This window comes from Gavia stellata, chromosome 20 (assembly GCF_030936135.1).
Source record: "Gavia stellata isolate bGavSte3 chromosome 20, bGavSte3.hap2, whole genome shotgun sequence".
NCBI lineage: Eukaryota > Metazoa > Chordata > Aves > Gaviiformes > Gaviidae > Gavia > Gavia stellata.
In genome coordinates this window covers 9,104,020-9,125,966 of record NC_082613.1, presented here as the reverse complement: position 1 = coordinate 9,125,966, position 21,947 = coordinate 9,104,020, and the positions used below count along the sequence as shown (strand labels likewise).

At 38.9% G+C, this 21,947-nt stretch overlaps 1 protein-coding gene across 1 annotated transcript in view; it reads left to right on the top strand.

Moving 5' to 3' along the window:
- The window catches only part of BCAS4 (breast carcinoma amplified sequence 4), a 42,693-nt gene that overhangs the window by 10,746 nt on the left and 10,000 nt on the right, over positions 1–21,947 (top strand). The window contains exons 3-4 of the mRNA XM_059827416.1: positions 2,820–2,921; positions 5,296–5,430. Coding sequence (XP_059683399.1) covers positions 2,820–2,921; positions 5,296–5,430 — 237 coding nt within the window. The remainder of the gene's footprint in view (positions 1–2,819; positions 2,922–5,295; positions 5,431–21,947) is intronic.

Genomic DNA, 21,947 nt, shown 5'->3' with positions numbered 1-21,947 from the left:
CAAGAATCTGTGCATGTTTAACTGGTATGGCTTGAACTGCACTGTATGCAAGGATCAGGTCTCACTGCCCTACATGCAGTGTGCCATTCCTGGTTTGTGTTCTAATTCATCACTCATACTCTGGTTGTGCTGTCTCCTAACTGACTTTGGTGCTGTTGGTTTGCTACCTCCTTGAGCTTAGTCTTGCTGACTTGAATTGTTGGAAGACAAAGGTGAATCAAACCTTCCCTCCTCGCCCCCTCCTCCAGTTAGCATAGTAAAACCTAGTAAAAGGAAGACAGGTTTTTTTCCCATGGACTGCTGTGCTCTGGTGCTTGTGCTGAGCGCTCTGCTAAATCTTCAGTAAGATAAAGTAAAATACATTACACAAGGGGAAATAAATCTTGGTATATAGTGTGGGGTTTCAGACCAGTCCTGCTTTCTCTGGCTCATGAGAGGTTGCTGTACCAAGAGAATCATTTCCCTTTGTCATGTGCTGACTTCTCTTGAACTCCTCTGTCGCTGTGGTTCTGCAGACTGCTGCAGAATGACTCTTCTTGAATCGTATTTGCATATCATTTCCTTTCATCACAGGCTGCTTGCTGGAAAATCAGCTCTCCTGTGTCTTGTATTGGTTGTTTGCTTTTACCTTCAAAGAAAGATGGTTTAGATTTGTTCCGTGTCTGCTCTGACCTTGTGTTGATAGTTTCTGTACTGGGTCTATGCAACATCTCCCTCTTTCTGCTATGTCCCAAACTGTGTTTATATTTACAGTAGTTACCTAGCATTTAGCTGTAAGAGTGGCTTTTCCCTAGTCCTTTCTAAGACCAACATTAGCAAACAAGTTTGTTACCTTATCTTCAGAAAGTCCAGACTCAAATTTTAATCTGATGTAGTTTACCTGAATATGAACCTCACCTCAGACAGATGACCAATCTGTTTTTCACAAGTGCTTTGTGATAGAGAAGGGGTTTTTTGCCTACATTGACCCAAAAGAATTCAATAGAACAAACCTGAATTAATCTGCTTCGACTCCTTCATTATGCATTCATTCTGTATTTTTATTTAACATTAGGTGATATAAGACAGACTCCATTCACAAGCATCCTGCCCAAGTGTCTGTGCTCACTTTCTGTTGGATAAAAAGTATGTACTGTAAAGATAAGAGAGTATGTCTGTGTATACAGTTTTGTCACTGCTGGGGGAGGTGTCCGTATACATATTTAGTGGATGTAGTGCTGAGACCAGTAATACAGGAGATACCGCTGGTTTGTTTACAATAGAAAGCTACTACTATTTTGATATGTCTGTTTGATCTCCAATTACAGAACACAATAAAAGCACTTGATCTGCATGTACTCATTCTGGTAATAAAAATACCATAAAATCTTACTGTGAGTCATTTTATATGTATATAGCTTTGTCTATACTTAGCTTTTAAAAACACAACTTCTTAAAAAAAAACCAAACACACAAATGAGTCATATCATCATCAGTAAAATGTCTTAAATATCTATTAGATTTTAAAATGGTCCATGGATTAAATTACTTATAGCAGGCATTTATGCTTTATTTGAGATTCTGGATTAGATCTCAAAATGCCCAGAAAATTCCCTGCAGTATTAGCTCAGCTCCAGATTCTCACTGTTTTAGCTAAAAGATCCTTACTCTTTCCTATGAAGTTGAAGGAAGAATATCTTCTAGCTCAGTCTTTGGGACGAAAGTCTCTCTTGAAGGGATCCTCGTTCCTCTGTATTCCTTAAGTCTATTAAAATTGTAGGCAGGACAGCTTTAATCCAGAAGTGAACCAAGACCTCCTATACTCCATTTTAGTTGAGAAAGAAAACTTGTATAAAAGTGGGCTCAACTGCCTCTCTTATTTCTCTTGTCAATGTGTTGCTGCTGTTTTACAAATTAGAATGCCTATTTGGGTGTTTTAGTGGAGTTTTTCTTGGTTTTGCTTTTATCTTTACCGTTAGAGAGCTCTTCCCGGTTCTTGTTTCATCCATCGTTTTTGGCTTGTACGTTCCATTAGCTGTGTTGTGTGTGCTTGGAGGTGTATCTTACTGCCACCTAACAAAGTACTGGCAGTTGTTTGTATAGGAAATTGGGTAGTTCTTCCTAACACAACACTCAGCAGGATTTCAGATAAGGTTCAGGCTCTCATATGGATATCAGAAACAAGCTTGGTGGTAGTAGGTAACAAAATAAAAATAATCTTTCCTGTATTAGGGCACTTAACTATTGTGGAAAATGACAGGGACTAGGGAGCAGAAGCTTTCTCTGAGGTGCCTGTGCTATAAAGTTGTGTGAAGATTCTTGCTCTCCTGAAAACTCTAGTCCTGAGCCCCTGTAGATGGCAATATACTAGAAGTGGTGTGTACTCAAAGATCTGACTCTTTCTAAAAACTGATTGATAAGTAGCGTGAGTTATCTCTTCCCCAATAAGATCAAATCATGAAGGATGCTATAGAGGCAGTTTTAATTTTAAATCCATTATTACCCCTCATGTCTACAGTATTTCGTAATAGAAAGTAGATGGTCTTTTGGGAGGGGTAGTGTGGAAATTTGGGGAGAAGAGGGAAGCGTTTGGTTACAGTTTTGGTATGGGAGTCCTGTCATCTACTCTTGGTTTTTATTATTATCTCATGGATTACTTGAGAAAGCAAGTTATTTTCCTAGTCTCTACTTGATAACATACTGCCAAAGGGTCCTTGTGATATCTTTTCTGAATAGATGTTTTCTGAAATATTCATGTGAAAAAAATAATGATGTTAAAAAAATAGTGTAGTGTTTCTCTTCAAGATTCATCCTCATGTGAGATACTTTTTTTCATGCAGATTAGAAGTGATACATCACAGATCCTGGATGAGACCATTCCGCTCATTAAAGACAAGGTGATGGAAATGAACCACATCTATGCCAAAGTTGATAAATTAGAGGTTTGTTCATTGCATTAGAAAATTTACATCCTTCTTTTTATATGTTTTATAGGTTAACTGTCCAGGTATTTAAATGGAGCACGCAGATGTTTATGGCTCTCTATTGTCTTATGTTTGTTTTGAAATCAATATGCTTACCCATGGTTCAGCACATATAAGTGTTTATGGTTTTGGAACATCACTGAGTAATTTATTGCTGTGGATTCTACAATTCCCAGTGGTAGATTAAAAGCATCAGTTGTGGTTTTGATGTTAATAATAATGCTAATAATGTTAATTTGTTTTGTGACTTGAAGAAGTATCTGTGAAATCATTTATAACTTTAAAACTTCAAGTTTCACATCCAGTGCTGGACATACCCATTTTAAGTTGTTGATGATCATCTTATGTAGCAGTGGAGAGATTTCTGAGCTCCCATCTTCTGTTGTGTCTGTTTTGGTGTTTATTGTATCCTGAATGAGGGAAGCCAGTATGACTCACTAAGATGATGCCCTCACCATGTTTAGTAAGCAGTATGTTAAAATTTGTGTCAACTGAGGGCAAGTTTGCCTCTGGGAGGAATATAATGAAAACATGACGAGATAAATTGTGTAATGTTTAAAATCAGTTTTAACTGACTCAAAGTGAAAGAAACCAAGTGTTTGTGGCATTAAATCCAGATAGGCAGTGCTTAAGCTTCAGGCTCTACCCCTGTACAAAGTGATATCCTCTGGTAAGGTTTATTACTCTGGGAGGACAGGACAATTGACTTAGCTTTCAGCAAGTTTTCTTTAAATGCAATTCATTTTTTGTAGTTTGCATTTTTACACCTACATTTGATAACAGACTTATCAAACCACTTGATATTTTATGGACTTACACAGCACCAGAAGAAAGCTTCAGTCAGGAAATGGAGGCAAGGCATTTTAGTCAACTCTTAACTTGTTTAGAACCTGTCTGATTTTCAGAACTGAGTGCCCCAGTCCAAGAAATAGCTAGCGGATTCTCAGCATACTTGACAATTTGGCCATAGTTGAATGTACACTTCAAGAAAAATGGCTAACTGAATCAGGTTCCAAACCAACTGTTTCTAGAGGTGTCTCCCCCATTTAGGTGTTTTTGCAAATTCCATGCTTATAGGTTGTTGGGGGTTTTTTGGGGAGTGTGTGGGGGTGTTTTTGTCTTTGAACAGGAAAATAAAATTAAAACTCTAAGCAATTACTTGTGCCAAAAGTATGGTAAGCAACAGGGCTCCTTACTATTTTCCCTCTAATACAGGGAGGGGAAAAAAAAAACCTTCCTGACCCCATTCCCTTACAACTGTAGGCACGTAGTAATTTGGAATATGAAGAAAAGACTAGTCTTTGCTAGGCTACAGGTTGCCCTTGAATGATACAGCAGAATTTTGTTGAGAGTCCTTTTTTCATTATCAAAGGAGGATAATACCTTGATTGGTTAGGAATCAGTTTTTCTCCCTAACATTACCAGTTGTAACAGCAGTAATCTGAGAGCACAAGATTAAATTGGCAATTTGAGCAGTAGTTAATGTTTTAATTGGAACTTTTAAATTTAAAAGCTTAACATCCATGGGGATCTTCAAGGGAGAAATTAACTTGTCCTCCCAAGAGTACAAGAAAAGGAAGGTACTGTTGTGTAATGGTTATATAGGATGAGAATCTGCTGGTTTTTAATTTTGATGTTGCCACTGGTACATTTTGGGCGATTAAATTACCTGTTCAGTTTCACTTTCCCCATCCCTAAAATGGGCAGTGTTCAACTTCTCAAAAAAAAAAAAAAAGAAGCTTAATCATTAATAGAGCATATCAAAACTCTTTACAAACTGTCCTGTATTTTAACAAATAAATACTGTGTTCTTTCTAGCTGGCCTTTCCTTATGGCTTACATTTCAACTGAAACTGAACATATGTATGTTTTAGGTCAATAATTCCTGACCTTTTTTAGCTAAAATTACCTGTCGTTATCTTTTCCTCTGCTGTCTCCTCCTTCCTACCACTTTGGCCACATTCTTACTCCCACCGGTAGTAGCAGTGTCTTTATGGCTTCTGAAGAGCTTTTCACCTCGCTGCTGAAATGTTACCAGACCTTTAGACACTATGAAAGTGCTTACATACTCTGTATGCTGAAAAGGGAGAAAAACTGCCCTCAGGTAAGGAGAAGGATTAGCCTTAGGTCATGACCACTGGTTCCTCTCATGGCTGTAAACATCTGTAGTCTACTTATGAGTATGTGCCCCTTGGATATTTATATTAGTAATACTGCACTCTGAAATCTTGTTAAAGCTTTTTCTTTGACTTCTGATCTCTAGCTAGGATAATGTTGAAACCCAACACAGGTGCTTTTAATTTTCATTAGGTGTTTTTTCCTCTCTCTATAGGCATTTGTTAAAATGGTTGCACACCATGTTTCTTTCCTAGAAGAGCAAGTGCTTGAAGCAGAGAAGAGCCATGGCACCTTTCTTAATACTGTTTGCAAATTATTTCAGTGTGCAACTATTTCGTCATTTAAAAACGTGAGTATTTTTAAAGTTGCTTCCAGCAGGTGGAAAAGTGATGTTAAATACCCTTTCTGTATCAAATGTGGACTTACAGCATATTTAATTATTAATTCTAAGTGGTGTAAAAGAACTAGCTACAGTTTGCTTCTGTAAAGGGAATTTTTTTACATTTTTTAAGATTTTCAATAATTTTCTTTTTTTTTAAGAGTTGCTGCTTAGGCATTGAATAGTTCCAGCAGTAATTTTTTAAGATCTCTACATTTTGCTCCTGAATGAAAGGATTTTCTCTTTTGCATATGTATTTGCATATACATATGTGTATGCAAATAGGAAGCTTGTTATACATCATCTTGCAGTGATAGACATAAGCATAGACTGTTCTTTCTATTTAGTCTTTGTTTTTATGTCAGTTACGTAAAAATTACTTTATAGGGTCGTCCATGGATGAGCACTAGAGGGGGATGAGAACTCTTTCAGTGAGTTTTAGAGATATTTGCTGATAGAAGAAGAATGTTGAGAGTCAGGGATAGCGAGATCTGATGTGGACTCAAGGAAGCTTCATGTACTCTTCATCCTTTCTGTCCCTGTTCTTTTCCAATAATGTCTTCATACCCCTTACCTTTACACTCTCTTTTCCTTCTCTAAGCTCCCAGGTCATTCTCTAAATCTGTCATTTCCCCAGCAGTTCATAACAATCTCCAGCTAGGCTTTTCTGAACTCATCCCTTCCATTCCTCCCTCTCCATCTCGATGTGAATCTACCATGTTTTCAGTCTTAGCATATCTCTGTCGGGATCCTTGTTCTAGTCTCAACTACCTCCCTGCTTTCTTTTGTCCCTTCTGTATTTCTGCCATTATGTTTCCCTCCTCATTTTCTTCCAAGGGGCTTCTGGGCCAGTATGCGTAATACTGGGTAGGCAATAATACACAGGTGTTGGTGATCAGGTATGTTCAGCTGAACCATTTCAAATTTTTGTCTGGTGTCATAGCAACCTCTGGAAGCTTCAGCTGCAGGAAAAGTCCAGTTCAGTTTCTGCAGATCCAGGACAAACCTTAACTGCTTAAAGAGAATAATGAATATTCAGTCCGGTTAACAGAGGCGTGGACAGGAGATGGTGCATACTGATTTCATCTTCAGCTATCAAACACTAGTGAATCTTTAGAAAACCACAGTTTATATAGACTCAGTAAAGAGTTGTAACTTGGCCAAATTTGGTGATATTTTCATAAGAATGGTAAAATATGTCCCTGCTATGAGGTCAGTTTACTGCCAATTTAAAATCTCTGCTGTAGCTTATGAAGGCATCAGAACTTTCAAAAGAGCTAAACAACACATACTTTTCCTTAATTTCATTATCTGAATTGGCTGCATTTTGTTCCCTAAAACTTTCCAAACATGTTAAACCTGCAGCAGATACCCAGTCTGGAAAACATATCAAAGCTGGAAGTTTTGCAAGGTTGGTCTGCCTATACAAATAATGTTGTGTAACTGAGACACCAATAAGAATGTGGAAAAGGCCAGACCATTTACTCAGAAGCTGGCTTGAGTTGGGCTTGAAGACAGTATAGTGTTTTCAATTTTTTTTTTTTCTTTATGATTACAGACAAAAATTTTGAAATATTGCGTAATTGTGTATTCATGCTTGCAGGTGTCTTGGAATGATAATATTAATGAACAAAAGAGAAAAATAAATAGGGAATGGTGTAGCTTCCTACTGTACTGATCTTACCCCTTCCTCCCATCTTTCCCCCCCAGAATAGTACATCTAGAAAGCATGGTGAGAGAGATAACAAGGATGAGCACAGATAAGGAAAAGTTCTCTCACAGGAATTTCTAAACAGATGAAGACTCAGCCTGAGGGAGGACAGGACAGGATAGAGATTCATGGAGTCATTCTGTATGTGGAGCAGGTGAATAGAGAATGATTACTCACTCGCTCTTATAATTCAAGAACTAGGGTCATCCAATGAAATTATCAGCAGGCAGGTTCACAATACAAAAAGGGAGGTACTTACTTTACACAATGTATTAATATGCCATAGAACTTATGTCCACAGGGTGTTATATATTCACAAAGCTATTAGACAAATTCATGGGGAGCAAAAATTAACCAAAATATCTGTCCTTCAGCCACAAATTCTTGAAGACTGGGAAATAAGCTTGTATATTTGCCCTTTAAACCTTTCCCTAGGTGATCTCTTCAACTGGTCACCGCTTAAGAGGGATTATTTGGCTGCATGGACCTTTGAATGATGCAGTACAGCTGCTTGTTAATAACTTTTACACTGTGGTTCTCACTGTAAATTCTGACTCTGATTGACAAAGCTGTGTTTGTAAGGAATTATCCACTTCTAGCAGAAGTGTGCAGGAAAGGATTGAATTCTTTAAGGACATAAATGGAGTTTGAATTTCTACAGCAATTTCGCTTTTGGTTTGACTGGTGCCTGAAACCTAGTGAGATCGCTGCCAACTATCCAAGTTTCTGTACTCTCTCCAAATCTGTTTCTTTCTAGTTGTCCATCCCCTTTCCCCTGTTCTGTAGGATGTCATTTCAGAGATGCCCCTTTGGCATCTTTTGCCATTTGAAAATTAGGACTGTCCTGACCGTTTTTGTAGGTGAGTTTAACTTGTTCTAAAATGATAGTGTCCAACTTGTCTATCTTCTCTCCATAGCCTTGATCAGACTGGGTAAAAAAGCTTGAGAGTTCCCCTCTCTCTGAGTAGAGTGTGTGCATGTATATGTATTTCAGCTAAGTTTTTTCCTCTTTTAATTAAACATGCATGCTATTTTAAATGTAAGGGAAACCTCATTGTTTTGCAATTATATTTCAAGGTGCAGCAAAATCCTATAATGTTTGTCTTTTTTATCTTCGGCTGTGTTTTTTGGGTATTCAGAAAGTTGTTTCATATAGACTTCCAGTGCACAGTAACACTGGGAAAGGTGTCTAATCTGTGGGAGAAAAGTGAGTAATCAGAATTCACTTTTTGTGTTAGGAATATCCAGAGGTGGTTTGAAAAGAAATGACCTTATACTAAATATAAATTACAAATATGAGTGGGTAAGTCTGACAGGTTATAAGAATATAACACCTCCTGAGGGAACAGAAGAGAGGAAATAACTTTCTCTTGTGAAGTTTGCAGCTCTGTGGAAGAAAAGCTTTTCTTCAGTAAAGCCGGAACTTTGTATGTGAGAAACTGTGATTTCAAATCTTTTCTCCAAAGACGTTATCTGTGCCCTGGCTGAATGGGGTTCAGCAATCTTAGAGAAAGGACAGGAAATCTATTTTAGAAAACTTCAGCATGTGGAGTTTAAAAAAAACCACTAGTATCTTTTCCAATGGAAGAAAAACTGAATGTCAGCAACTCTTGCTGTTTTGTCATGCATCTTGTGATATCTGGCATTTTCTTAAAGCCAGAAATTTTCTTTCAATGTCTTTGGCTGAGAATCTTGACAAATATTTATTTATGAATAATTTTTAACCCTTGTGTAGTTGCAGGGAAAGGCTTATACAATCATAACCTCCAAAAAAATCTCATGCTGATGGTATGAAGAAAAAGGTGCACCTTTGTTAGATTTTTTTTTTCAGAGGCTTTTTATTGTCTTTTTCTTTCTACTAGTATTGTAATCTCTAGAGCAGCAGCTGCTTATCTGAGGTGGGGTTTGCTGTCTTGTCTTGGCTAAGGTGCTGGCTAATGGTTTTTCCTGACACTTCGGGTAGATTCTGACAAATTGAACTGGGAAATTGATAATGGCATATGAAGCATTCTGTGTGTGACTGTATCAGCTCATCTGAGCTCAGTAATGAGCAAAAGTTCTTGATGAGTTATACTGACTAAAGTATCTAGGAAAGAGACCTGTACTTAATAGTTCTTTTCAGTGGTTACCATAATAAAGTGTGAAAGTGGACATAGACTTCTGGCTGCAGTCTCCCTAGATTGGTAATAGATTCATTCTCTGAGAGACGAAAGCTCAGAATGACTAAGGAGCTATGTAGAGTTAAGGTTTTGCTTAATGTAGAAGACAGCTAGCTGGGTTTGAGTTTTCATAAATAAATCTTAACAAAAATAAATCATCGGGGTAAGAAATCTTTCCTGTATTGAGACTTCGCATATTTTAAACTGTTGCAGATCATCCTTCAAACGTAACTTGATGTAGGTTTCAGCTTCACTATTTGCTATATATTAACAATTTCTTTTCTTAAAAACTCCAAAGAAGCACATATTGGGATTTCTGTTACTGTCTTTCCCACTGACAATGTGTGATCACATACATGTCATGCTACTTCTTTGTGTCCTCATTTACTTCACAAGATAATGTTTAGTGTTTCCAAAATGCTATGAGATTTTTCTGACAGCCTTGAAGAAAAATATTTGCTAAATTATTACTAAAATGTACCAGATGGGAATAATGAGAAGAGAGAAAATAGAGCAGAGTATTTCAAAACTGGGGGTGTACTATGTTCATATTTAAAACTCATTAATTTTCAAGTGCTGAATACTACCAACCATTTTTTTAGTATTGAGAAAAATAAAAAAATCAGACATGTACTTAAATATTGTCTGCTAAGAACTTTGGGGGCCTGGTTCAGATTATTTTACCTACTGCTATATTTGAAGTTGATCCAGTTAAGTTCTGATTAGGACTGATTCATTAGCTGGTTTGCGAGCCCCAGAGAGGTCACACTGGTCCTGTGTTGCAAAAGGTAACGCTTAAAAATGGGAAGATTCAAGTGAGGGGATGCAGTAGGCCCAGAAGTAAAGATTTCAGCTACCCATGGCTTTAGCCCTCATTCCCTGCTTCTTTGAGAAAGCCTGCATAGTTCTCGAAGTGAAGCCAGAATTTCTTGCCAGTTTGCTGAGTTTGGGGTATAGCAGAAGAGCTTGAGAGAGGCTGCAAACACTGTGCTTGGACATCAAGCAGTGTCACTGGTCTGGAGGAGCAGATGAGAGTGCTTGGGGCTTGAACACTGCACACAGGAGTAGAAATGCACACTTGCATGCCCCTGTGTATTGAGAACATCAGGAAGGCTGGGGGAGAAGTGGGAGCTTTGGCTGGTGGGATCCAGCAGGCACACGTACAACACTGTTGACAATAATGGTATGCAGTTTTCAAGTGTGCGTGAATGGAAGTCAAAATAGAAAATACTGCCTGTTCCCACTTGAACCAATTTTATTTGAATGCACTTAGAGCAGGTGTAAAAAGTCTTTGCACTAGAAATATCATTGTTAGACTGCCCAAAGCAGGACAGCACAGTGGCATATAAATGAGGATTTGTGCAGCACATGTTCTGAGTTACATACATAGTGATGGGGAGAAACTGTAGTGTAATCGCTGCTCTGTAGAGAGCGGTTGGTGCAAAGGGTCTCTTGTACTAAACAGGTACCACTTAGGGGAGACATCAGCTTTTAATCGAGCCATCATGCTGAAATGGTAGCAGAAAAAAAAATTTCTCTAGTTTATGTGCAACAAAGAAGTTAAAATAACAATCCAGATTCTTTTTTTTAATCAGTGCTAAGATTGGCTTCTGACTTCCTGTTCTCTAATGGGAAGGGATTAGGCCCTTTATATTGTGAAAGAGACCGAGCCAATTCTTCTTGCAAAATTCCAGTACTGAAAACAAATGAATGCATAAAAACAGTTAGGAAAAACTTGATTTGTCAGAAAGCCACCTTCATTAGTGCTCTCATCTCTTTTCTATCATAGAAATTGTTTTTAAGCTATAATTGCATCTCACCGACAAAAGCTTCTGGCTACATATGTAAAGATTTGGAAAATACTGCCTTTCTGTAAGCTGGTATAATCTGTGCCAGAAAATAGAAACCCAGTCTCTGCATGTAAAGAGCTCCTCCTCCAGAGTTCAGTTTCAGTGACTCTATTGGTTAGTATTGTTGAGCTTTAAATATATTCTGTGGTACATGGTTTGCTAGGCTTTGATGCTTGCTCTTGAAAGGCAGGAAAAAAATCTTCCTTCAGAAATGTTTTACATAACATTGCCCTGTGCAGAGTTAAAGTGAATTAGTTACAGAAAAGATATTAGCTGGCGCCAGTGAAATAAATGGTAAATGTCTCTTCACCCTCCCCTTTTCTTATGTTCCTTTTGGCTGTTCCTGTAAGGAATGCAGCAAGCAGTGGCTACAGCTTGCACTATTGATTTAAGCATTTGCATGTATACATTGCAGCTCTGCACTGGCTTGTCTTCTGGGGCAATATAAGATGCTTTCAGTTGTATCAGATTTTCTGTTTGTACTTGCATTTGTTTTCCATATGAGGCTGCCATTGTATCCATTGTTAAACAGGATCGTGTGCACTCAAACAATGAGTGTAAAATACAAAACAATGCGTGTAAAATACGGTTCACAATCGCAGTGGTTCAAGGTACATAAACCTGTGCTGTGCTGCCGTTGATTCTTAGAAACCCAAAAGCAAGAAAATAATAAAAGCTAAATCTTGGCTGCTCTGTCTCTAGCATGAATGCCTTAGGGCCAGCAGAGCAGCACATTGTGAAAGGTGCTGTTCGGTCCCTTTCTTAGCAGAATTACTTTTCTGGATTTTTCTCACAACATCCCGGTTTCTTTGTTACAGGTGTGCCATTTATACATCTGGTGTTAAAAGAAATTAACCACATTTTCCAAAATATTAGAATTCTCTTACTAAAAAAGGATGACTGTTTTGCCTGTTTCAGGGTCTCTTTGGCTATACTGTTTTTCTTAGTTTATGCTCTACCAGCTACATTTTAAATTCTAGCTGAGATGCAGAAACATACTGGAGATTACATGATGTTAGGGTTAAACATTTCAAATGGGTTGTGATACATTGAGAAGTTATGTTCTTGCCAACCATAGTTGTGGTGAGCTTGTTGGGAACTTTGTTTTACCATATTTCTGTGGATTATTGTCTCCACAGCGTGGTATGCTCCTCCACTTATTTCTGTAACCATGTAATATATACTTTTGTAATGGTGTCTCATCAGAGGAATGTCTGTAGAAATTGTGGTCTCAGTGTGACAAAAGCAAAAATTTCTTTGTTTACTTTGTTCCTATTTTTACTTCTGCACAAAAAAAGTTGACCTTTAATATTATTTTCTGTTTACAAACATTTTACTTAAAAAAAATTTTCATAATTTACAGTGGGGGTTAGATGGCTTAACTGAGATCGGGGTGCTAAATCTTGAAGCATGTATGATTGACAGTAGTTTCAGATGCAAACTGTTTTCTGCTTAAATAGACCACACAAATGGGCAAAAGGAAACACATGCACCATCTTGCTGGAGATGTACAGAAATAAAACGACTTTATTATGGTTGTACCATAAATCCACAGTATGGCCTGCACTACACTGAAGTGTCCTACCCTGAGTAGAAGACTCTCTCTGCATGAAACTTTGCTGAACTATTGTAACACATCAGCTTTCCACCTGAATTCCTTTTTTAAAGGATTAAAAAAAAACAGGTGAACAAAGAATCCATTTTATAACTGAATAAACTGGTATAAGACCCAAGAAGATACTAGGAGGTAGTAAAAAGTTTCAATAGAAAAATCCTGACTCCAGATATTCCACACAGAGTAAATTCTGTGTTAAAATTTGGATGAAATTGGCATGAGGGAATTTTGGAAAGGAATGTTTATTCTGATTTGGCTTTTATAATATGGAACACATAGTAGCTTGTGGATTTTCACAGTATCCTAAAGTGATACTCAAACAGGAGGAACTCTCATATAAATCACTCTTATTGTAAATCAGATTTACTTTTTTGGAAGTACATTTATAGATTAAGATGAGTGAAATATGAAGGCTGTTTGGGAAATAAAGATCTTGATCCTGTATAAATACTTTCAAATAAAGTTAACCATAAGTATGTGTACAGCTATCAACTCATATGCAAAGTGATCCATGAAATAGTGTTGTTTGTGAAATTAGTCTGAATCTTAGCTTTCACTAAAGTACTTGAGATAATTTCTGTACGAGGTGAGACGTAAAGTGAAGAGTCAGATACTGGAGAAATTTTTTCTTCTCTCCTTTTTAACAAGTGACCCCAGTGCTGCTAAAGGCCACATTGCTGTTACTAAATTGCCTGTTCTCCTTCAAAATGCCCTGGGTAAGCAAGGTCAGTTAGAAGGTGTTACAGTTTTTACACAGGCATACTCTGACAAATGAGGATTCTACTTTCTTGCTCCGAGTAAAGCCAGAGTCTTACTCTGGCCCTGTGGCATTGTCTGCTCATGGAGTTTATTACTGCCTTCCTGTCTGCCCTCCCCCAGCTTCACACAGATGTCCAATTAACTCCCCCTTTCCTCTACTCTTTCTTCCATCTCCTTGTGCTGCCACATAGATGTTCCTACTCGGGATACCCACCACTTTTAAAAAGTATTTTATCAACTCACTTCCAGTGCCTCTGCCTTTTCTGTGTGAGACTGTTACACGTGAAAGTCTCCTGGGTGATTCTACTGGCCTTCTCTGTGACTCATTTTCCTGATGACTGCTCTTGTCTTGGTGGTTGTTCATACTTCCTCCACTCAGATTTTGTTTGGGACCTGTTTTTGAAGAGTTGCATGTCATCTAGGAGCGTGCTAGTAACTGTTAAATGCGTTTAGAATAAATACCTGTTTTACAGGGCAATAGTGAGAAAAAAGGAATAACTAGAAGTCAAATAGGTAAAGTGGGTGCCAAGCTCTTGTGAAGAAGATAACAGTGGCTGGATCTTTTGTTGGTATGTTGAAGTAAAGTGAAACCAAAGTTTCATTTTCTTGCATATGCTGGGCTGTTAACTGGGGTGGTTTAGCCGCTGCTTCTGCAGTGTGGAGGGACACTAGAGAAGAGGCAGAGAAGCCAACTGGGATTGAAAATCACTGCAGCTGTCTTAATGCAAGCTGTTCTCTCTTTGAGCTTTCAGTTTAATGTATGCAGTCTGCCACATTAATTCTTGAAGTAGCTCTTAAATGGGTAGCTGTAAAAGGGATAATCTTGGTCCAACATACTTTTGAAAATAGGAACTTGAATGTTCTAACAGGCGAGATGCACATCTTTGTTTCCTAGCATCAAAACTGTCTCAAGTAAATAAGCAATTTCACAGGTGTCTTAAATTATGAAAGATGTTAATAAAATCTGTGCAACTTCTTTTAGTGCAGAGAAAGCTACTCACAGAATGAATTCAAATCTCAGGAAGAGGGCAGTAAGGAAGGAACTGAGGACAGTAATACTTAAACATATGGGTTTCATTAATGTGAGAATGAGTGAAGTGTTGGAAATGCTAAGTGAATTCAAGAAACACCTGGGCTCCTTTGTGGAGGGGAAAGATCTGGTGAAAGATCTGGGGTGGAATTAAAAAGGCATGAGTTTTAAGTATGAAGGATCTGGGACCAGATGAGGTTTTTTTCACTATAAAGAATGCCTTGTGTTCAAGTATTTGTGGCATGAATATGGCCTGTTAGTGTCCTTTTTTCAGTGGTGTGCGACATAGGCTGACATCTCTTTACTTTGGTTACAACCACAGGGTTTTTTTTTTTTTACTATTTCCAGTTATCTGGAATAGGACCCCAGCAGCTAATGAAGTTTTACCAAAATCAAATCATGGTAGGTAACGTTGGGAATACATCCAAAGAAAGGCAACGTCCAGAGAAATTACACTATGCCATAGTTTTATGAAGGTAAAATAGTTCTATGGACTAGTAATAGGAAATGGATGAGATAGATCTTTAGCCAGAAGTCACAATTTCAAGTTTCATGCACGGGGGTCATTACATTCATTACAACTGGGACATATATTGAAGCCAGGGTTTGTGCACAGTCACTGTGCAGTGACTTTTGTGAAAAGGTTCTGTCCAGCTTCCAGAAGATAGGTTTCGACCTCATGCACCATGACCACATGAGCTCCTCTCCCTGACAGCTTATGTAAAGAAACTTGCTTTGGAATTTGCCCATCTAGATCAGGACCTGCTACTCAGTGTATCTGGCATACTACTGAGATGTCACGCACCAAAGTGGTCCATCGGATGCTTTCTCTATAAGCACCCGTTTAAAACGTGACACTTGTTAAAAGGTAGAGATGCAGATCTGGCAATTTTTCTCTTTTTTTTTCTTGGCAACAGCTAAGCAGGACTTCATGGCACGTAGCTTCAGAAATATTTATTCCTTGCTGACCTGGTGCCATAGCGAATTCCTTTTCACTTGCATTACTGAAATGCTTAAGTGCTCTTTAGGATTATTACTAGAAGCACACTGAGTGTCGAATGAAGTACCATTTTGGCCAAAACTAAAACAAAGCCATGTCTTGGCATCCTCTAAGTCACAGGCCTGACTTTTGGAGCAAAATGTTGATCAACTTTAGTTTTCAAGGGGGTAAGAAATTAGGACTTCTTTTTTTTTTTTTTTTTTTTAAAGGTAATTTTTGGAAAAAAATTAGTTTAAAAATTACGTGTTTCGCAAAGTGGAAAACCATTCCATCTGCTGGTATCTATCCCTTCCTGGCTGGGCCATTTTCTGTGGCTGGCAGGCAGTTTTGTGCATGATGTAATGGTTGTGTTGCAGGAAAGGTGCTTTGCTGTGCTGGAGCCTCTAGGAGCCGTAGCGACTAGCATTTTTTTCCAGAGCTTCCAACACAAATGCGCACACGCAGGCACACGCGCACACGCTCACGCGTTGGTTCCCTTACGCACTCTGTCTACCAGCATATTACCCTTCCCCCACTTCTTTTACAAAGTGTTTCTCCCCGAGGCAAATTTCTTGCTGTCTGGAGTACCAAACATGCACAGGCACTTTCTTTTTTTCTTAAAAATTTACTAGTGTAGCTATTATAAAGCAGCATAGCTATTATAAAGTGGCAGTAGCTAAAGAGACTATTTTACATAGGTTCTTCTGGTTGTAGTAGAGAGACAGTGAGTGTGTGTGCGTGTGTAAAAAATAAATAAAAATAACCCCATAGTTTATGGCTAAGTGAGGCCAGGTTTCTCCTGTTTCTTTTTTTTTTTTTTGAAGTGTCTTTACTCAGCAGTCACATTTTTTTCTTGTGGTAAAAAATGCAACATGAGCAGATGGCAAGTATTAACACATGAAATGCAGTGTCTGCTTGAAGTTGATTTAGCAGTGCTCTAGGTTTCTGTCACTGGCTTTCAGTTAGTTAAGTAGTGTTTACAAGTTAATGAATTTGTTCCACTTGAAATATTTGATGGTATGTGCTGAGGTTCAGCAGTAAAGGGATCCTTTAGGAGTAATCGAGGAAAGCATGAGGTTTCTAGACACTGAGCTTGTGGGGTTTTTTTTTTCTTTGACTGATTTTAGCATTTTTGCCATTAACGTGAAACTGAAAAGAGAGGCAGAAGGAACAGTAGTAGATAGCAATACACAGCCTTTTATATTGTGATACTGCTTTGAGCACTGCAGTGATACCGTACCTTATAGCAGCTCCATATTTGAACCATGTAGTTTGCAGTTTCATTTCTATTGAATGTTCCTAAACCTTAGACAAGGATTTGAAAAACAAATAAAGTTTTATGTAGCAAATCAGGAAACATTTTCATATTTCTATGTGGTCTGCTTCCGTGCTTGCTTTGGAAGTATGAGTGCAAACTATTAAACAGGCTGCTATATATAAATTAGCCCACATTTGGCAGCAAAACTGCCTAGAATAGGGTGATCACATTCAGTGTATTTTCAGTTCATGTGTAAGACTCCTTACTACAACACCACATGCTATCTACCTAATAATATTTGAAACTAAGCCAGCTCCAAGAATTGTATTCATAGTAAGAAACAAATATCGGTTGCTGGTAATTGAGCATCGCACACACTTAGTATTTTGCACAGCAAATTTCTCTCTGCATAGAATGCTCCATTTGTCAAAACTACCTAAACACCTAAACCTGCAAACTAGTATTCCTTGTCAGGCAACCTGTAAGCATAAGTAAGAAAGAGTTAACCTATTTTACTGTTTGAGAAGTTGGTGCCAAAATAGTATGTTTTAAAGGCTTAGTTGATATTTCTGGCATTAGTTTTTGAGTTTTCCAAAATTATAGATTTTAGTTTTGTTAGGGCTTTTGTAAATACATTAGTCACTTTAATAACAGTTTGTTCAAACAGGACTGAAGGTCAAGCTCCTGTTTGGGAAGGGTACCATACTTAGTTCACCTTTGACTTGAAATGTGAGGTCATAACTGCCAGATAAGACCAAACTAATTGCTCTGAATATGCATGAGTGTATCTGTTAATACCTAAAAACTGACAGCAATTTACTGTATTCTTTAGGAAGGCTTCTCTCCCAAGTAAACAGGGCTTAGTTAAGTCTGGTTCAGATCAGTCTGCGAGCACAGGCAGCAGTGCAGCTTTCTTGCCACAGAGGCCTGAGGTTGCAGGATTTTAACTACCTGAGAGAGGGTCCGGTTAACCCCCTGCCTGTCCTGGCACGGTCTGTGCTCCTGCCGCATGGAGTTCATACACAGAAATGAGACTTGTTAACCCATGCGTTTTATTGGGCTTTATGGATGTGTGACATCATTGGCAGCCAATCAGAACGTGCTTTAGGGCAGAGTTTAAAAGCTATTTCATAATATATTTATATTCAGTGCAGATATTTTTGGGCTTCAGTAGCATTCATTTTGTCGCAGAGTCCATGTGTCAATATGGCTTGGGAGGAAAAAAAGGTATGAAAATAGCATGTTTGCCCTTGGTTTTTGCAATTCAGCTGGGTGGTGAAATGCGATAGAAAGCGTAGCTGGTACGCTGCAAAACAGTTATTATGGAAATGATTTTCTTCCTCCAGCAGCAGTAATGCTGCGAGCCAATCTTGGGCGATTGTTGCGTGCTCCCTGCTAGGCTGCTCCTGCTTAAATAGCCAGACCTGCAAATATTTCCCAAGCTGCTCTAGTTTGCCAAGAACAAAAACGCAAGACAGTCTGCAGAAAATGTGTGTGCACATGTGTGCGTGCCAGCCAGAGTCACCCCAGCAGCTGGACTCGGCTCTGCTCAGCTGGAGTCACCCCGGCAGCTCAGCTCGCGCTGGGCTTGGCTGGGTTCGGTTTGGCTGGACTGGGCTCCCCCCGCCCGTTCTCCAGCCCTTGCGCGGCACCCGCACCCTGGTGTGCAAGGTGCCTTGCCTGGCCTTCCCGTAGTCGCACATAGACCGTTTTCTTCTCTGTCAGTTGACACAACTTTACCTTTTGAAGGAGAACCTTTTGCTGATAGTGTCTCTTCCAGAAAAGTCTGGTTAATCCATGCCTCCCACCCACCATTCCTGCTTAACTCTTTCATTTCCAGAATGACCCTTGTAGCAGGACCTTACGGGATTATAAAACCAAACTATGACAGTAATTCCCAGAGCATAACAACAATTTTTGGTATCAGTTGTTACTAAGTCAAAATTGTACTTCTTTTTATAGAAAAACGAAATGGAGGGTTGTATCAGTGGTGGGACTATTATTACTTTTATTTTTATTTTGGGCTGTTTCTCGTCCCACTGAAGCACTGTGGCTGTGCTCACGTCAGGTTGCTAAAAGTCGCTGTTCACATATGCTCCATGACGGGCCTGCAACGCGTACAAGTGCAGTGCTGACTCCTTCATCCTGTTGGGATCCCAAAGATTTTATCTGCTCCTGAGCAAAAGACTTGGAAAGAAGTCTTTCAGATGCTAGCTGTATCTCTAGCATGCTGTTCAGTGTTCACAAATGATTTAGAAAATGAGGCATACAATGAGATGAGAAAGCTTGTTGACATAGTTATTTTGAGATCACAGAAGTGAATGCCAACTGCACAGAGTTGTAGACAGACCTTGCAACATCGAGAGACTGAGTGGAAAACCTTGTAGCCAAATGAAATGTCAGTAAATATAAGGTGATGCAAATGGGGGTGATGCAAGTGAGTGAGCCTTACGTGTATGGTATTGGTCTCTGAACTGGCATTTTTGGTCTCTGAACTGGCGTTTTTGGTCTCTGAACTGGCATAAAGAAAGAGATCATGATGTAATCACAGATGGCCTCGTGAAAACTTCCAGCACACAGGCCAGTAGCAGGCCAGAAAATTGAATGTTAGGAATTATTAGCAAAAGTTCCAAGAAAGGAAATAAAAACCTTCTTGTGCTGCTCTTAAATCTGTGGCTTAATCTTTAATACTGACAGAAGTTCTGGTCCTATTGCAGCAGAACTAGAAAAGGCATTTAGAACAGGAATTTAGAACCACATCCCTTTGGGAAACAGCTAAGCAGACTATGATTTTAGTCTTCTCTTTTCCACATTGAAGAAGAATGCACTAGAGTTCTTTGAAATCTAAAATTGCATGAGACAGTAAGTAGAAATTATTAACAAGAAGTAGACTCAAAATGAACTAAAGTAGTTTTTTTCATGCAATATATCAATGAATATCGCCTGGACGCATTCCTGTGCAATCTGCTCTAGGTGAACCTGCTCTGGCAGGGGGATTGGACTAAATGATCTCTAGAGGTCCCTTCCAACCCATATCATTCTGTGATTCTGTGAAGTTTGGAACTCACTGTTGCAGTTGTAACTGAAAGAACATTTATGTATGTTAAATTCAATCAGACAAAGTAATTTAGCAAAGTTACCTTTCTATTTCTAGGAACCCCTATGCTGCAAATTCCTGTAGGTTAGGAGAGTATTCAAGGCAGGAACTCTGCATACTTGCCCTGGTTTTATACTCTAAGCATCAGCTGTTGGTCTCAGCTGGAGAGAAGTTACTAAGCTTTGATTTGACAGTGTAGGCATGCTGGCTATTCTTGTATTTGTGGACAGATTTCTTCTTGTACTACTGTAGAACAGCATCACAGCTGCTGATTAGAGGTTGACATATAAGCCAAACCTCATTGATCTTGGTTTCCTGCTGTATTACTCTTGGAAACTGAGCGTAATTTTCCATCTCCTATGACTTGTGGGTGGGTCAGTCTCTCTGTCTGAATGCCTTCCCAATGAGCATTAGAATATTGTATATTTTGCCAGGCTAAATCTAACGCTTCTGGTTTTGCCACATTTCTAATACCTGCTGGATTGTCCAAGGTGCTGTGTGCTTTCAGTTCCCATTGCCTTACATGGAAATATAGTAGGACTAGGACCTGTCTGTTTTAATACTTTTCCTTTATGAATAGTTTTTCTAGCACTGTTTCTCTATTAGGAATGTTGAGTTTGTTCTGACTGAAGTTATCAGGAATGATATGACTATGATGTTAACTGTGGATAAGGGGAGAGCAGTTGATATCCTGTGTTTTGTCTTTAAGAAGTCTTTTGATACAGACACCCACAGTATCTTTGTATCCAAATTGGGATGTTATGATCTAGATGGGTGGACTACTAGGTGGGTGAAAAAACTGATTAGATCGTTAGACTCGAAGAATACTTGTTAATGGTTTGTACTCGACCTGGAGGCCAGTTACAGGTGTAGTTTGTCAGACATTTGCCTAATATCTTTAACAGTGACCTGGAGGAGGAGACAGAATGCACTCTCCTCAAGTTTGTGGACCGCAGTGAACTAAGGGGTGCGCTCCAGAACAGGGCTGCCTGTCTGAGGACATCAGCAGGCCAGAGGGATGTGCTCTTGTGAATCTTACTAAATTCAACAAGGGCAAGCACTAAATCCTGTACCTGGAATGGACTAACACCCTGCTATAGTACAAGCTGGGGATTGACTGGAGAGCAGCTCTACTGAAAAAGACCCAGGGATCTTTTTAGACAATAAGCTAAGCATGAGTTAGCAGTGTGCTGTCAATGAAGGCCAACAGATGATTGGACGGTATCAACAGAAACATGACCAGCAGATTGAGGGAAGTGATTATTCTTTTTAACTGGGCATTCCTTAGACTTTATGTGGAATACCACATCTAGTTTTAGCAGCTGCAGTACAAGAAAGATGTCGATAAACTTGTTTGAGCTCAGGGGAGTGTCATCAAGATGCTTGGACAGGACAACATGATCAATGAAGAGAGGCTGAGACAGCTGAGTTTGTTCAGCTTGAAGAAGAGAAGACTTACCGGGACATAATAGCAGCCTTCCAGTGTGCTTAAGAAGTTTCCAAGCAGATTAAGTTCTTTAGTGAGGTGCACAATGGGTGAGGGGGATACAGCAGCCATAAATTGAAATGGGATATTCTGACAGCCTCGTCCATTCCTTCAGTGCTGCTGGACATAGTGGAATAAAATCAGTGAGCTTATGTATGAAGTGTCACACTTCTTCGTTGCCCCCATTTTACTGATAATATAACCGAAGTACAGAAACTGCAAAGGCTCTTGTTTAGAGTCACTCAGACTACATCCATAGTATGAGCTTGAGCTCAGTTGTGTCTCACATCCATACTGCCTGATTGTTTGTTCATAGTCTCAGACAAGGAATTGGAAGGTAATTTTGTATTATGGTAATATTGAAACAGCAAGCTTGGGAAGCAGGCTCTGTCCTCGACTTGGCTACTACTATTGACTTAGAGTGAAACATTTACAAAGTTAAGGAAAGGAGTGTGAACTCCTTGTGCTTTGTCATGTCTATTTGGTCAATCTATTTTTTTATTAGCCTTGTCTGATTCCCATTATCATTACAGACTCCTTCCT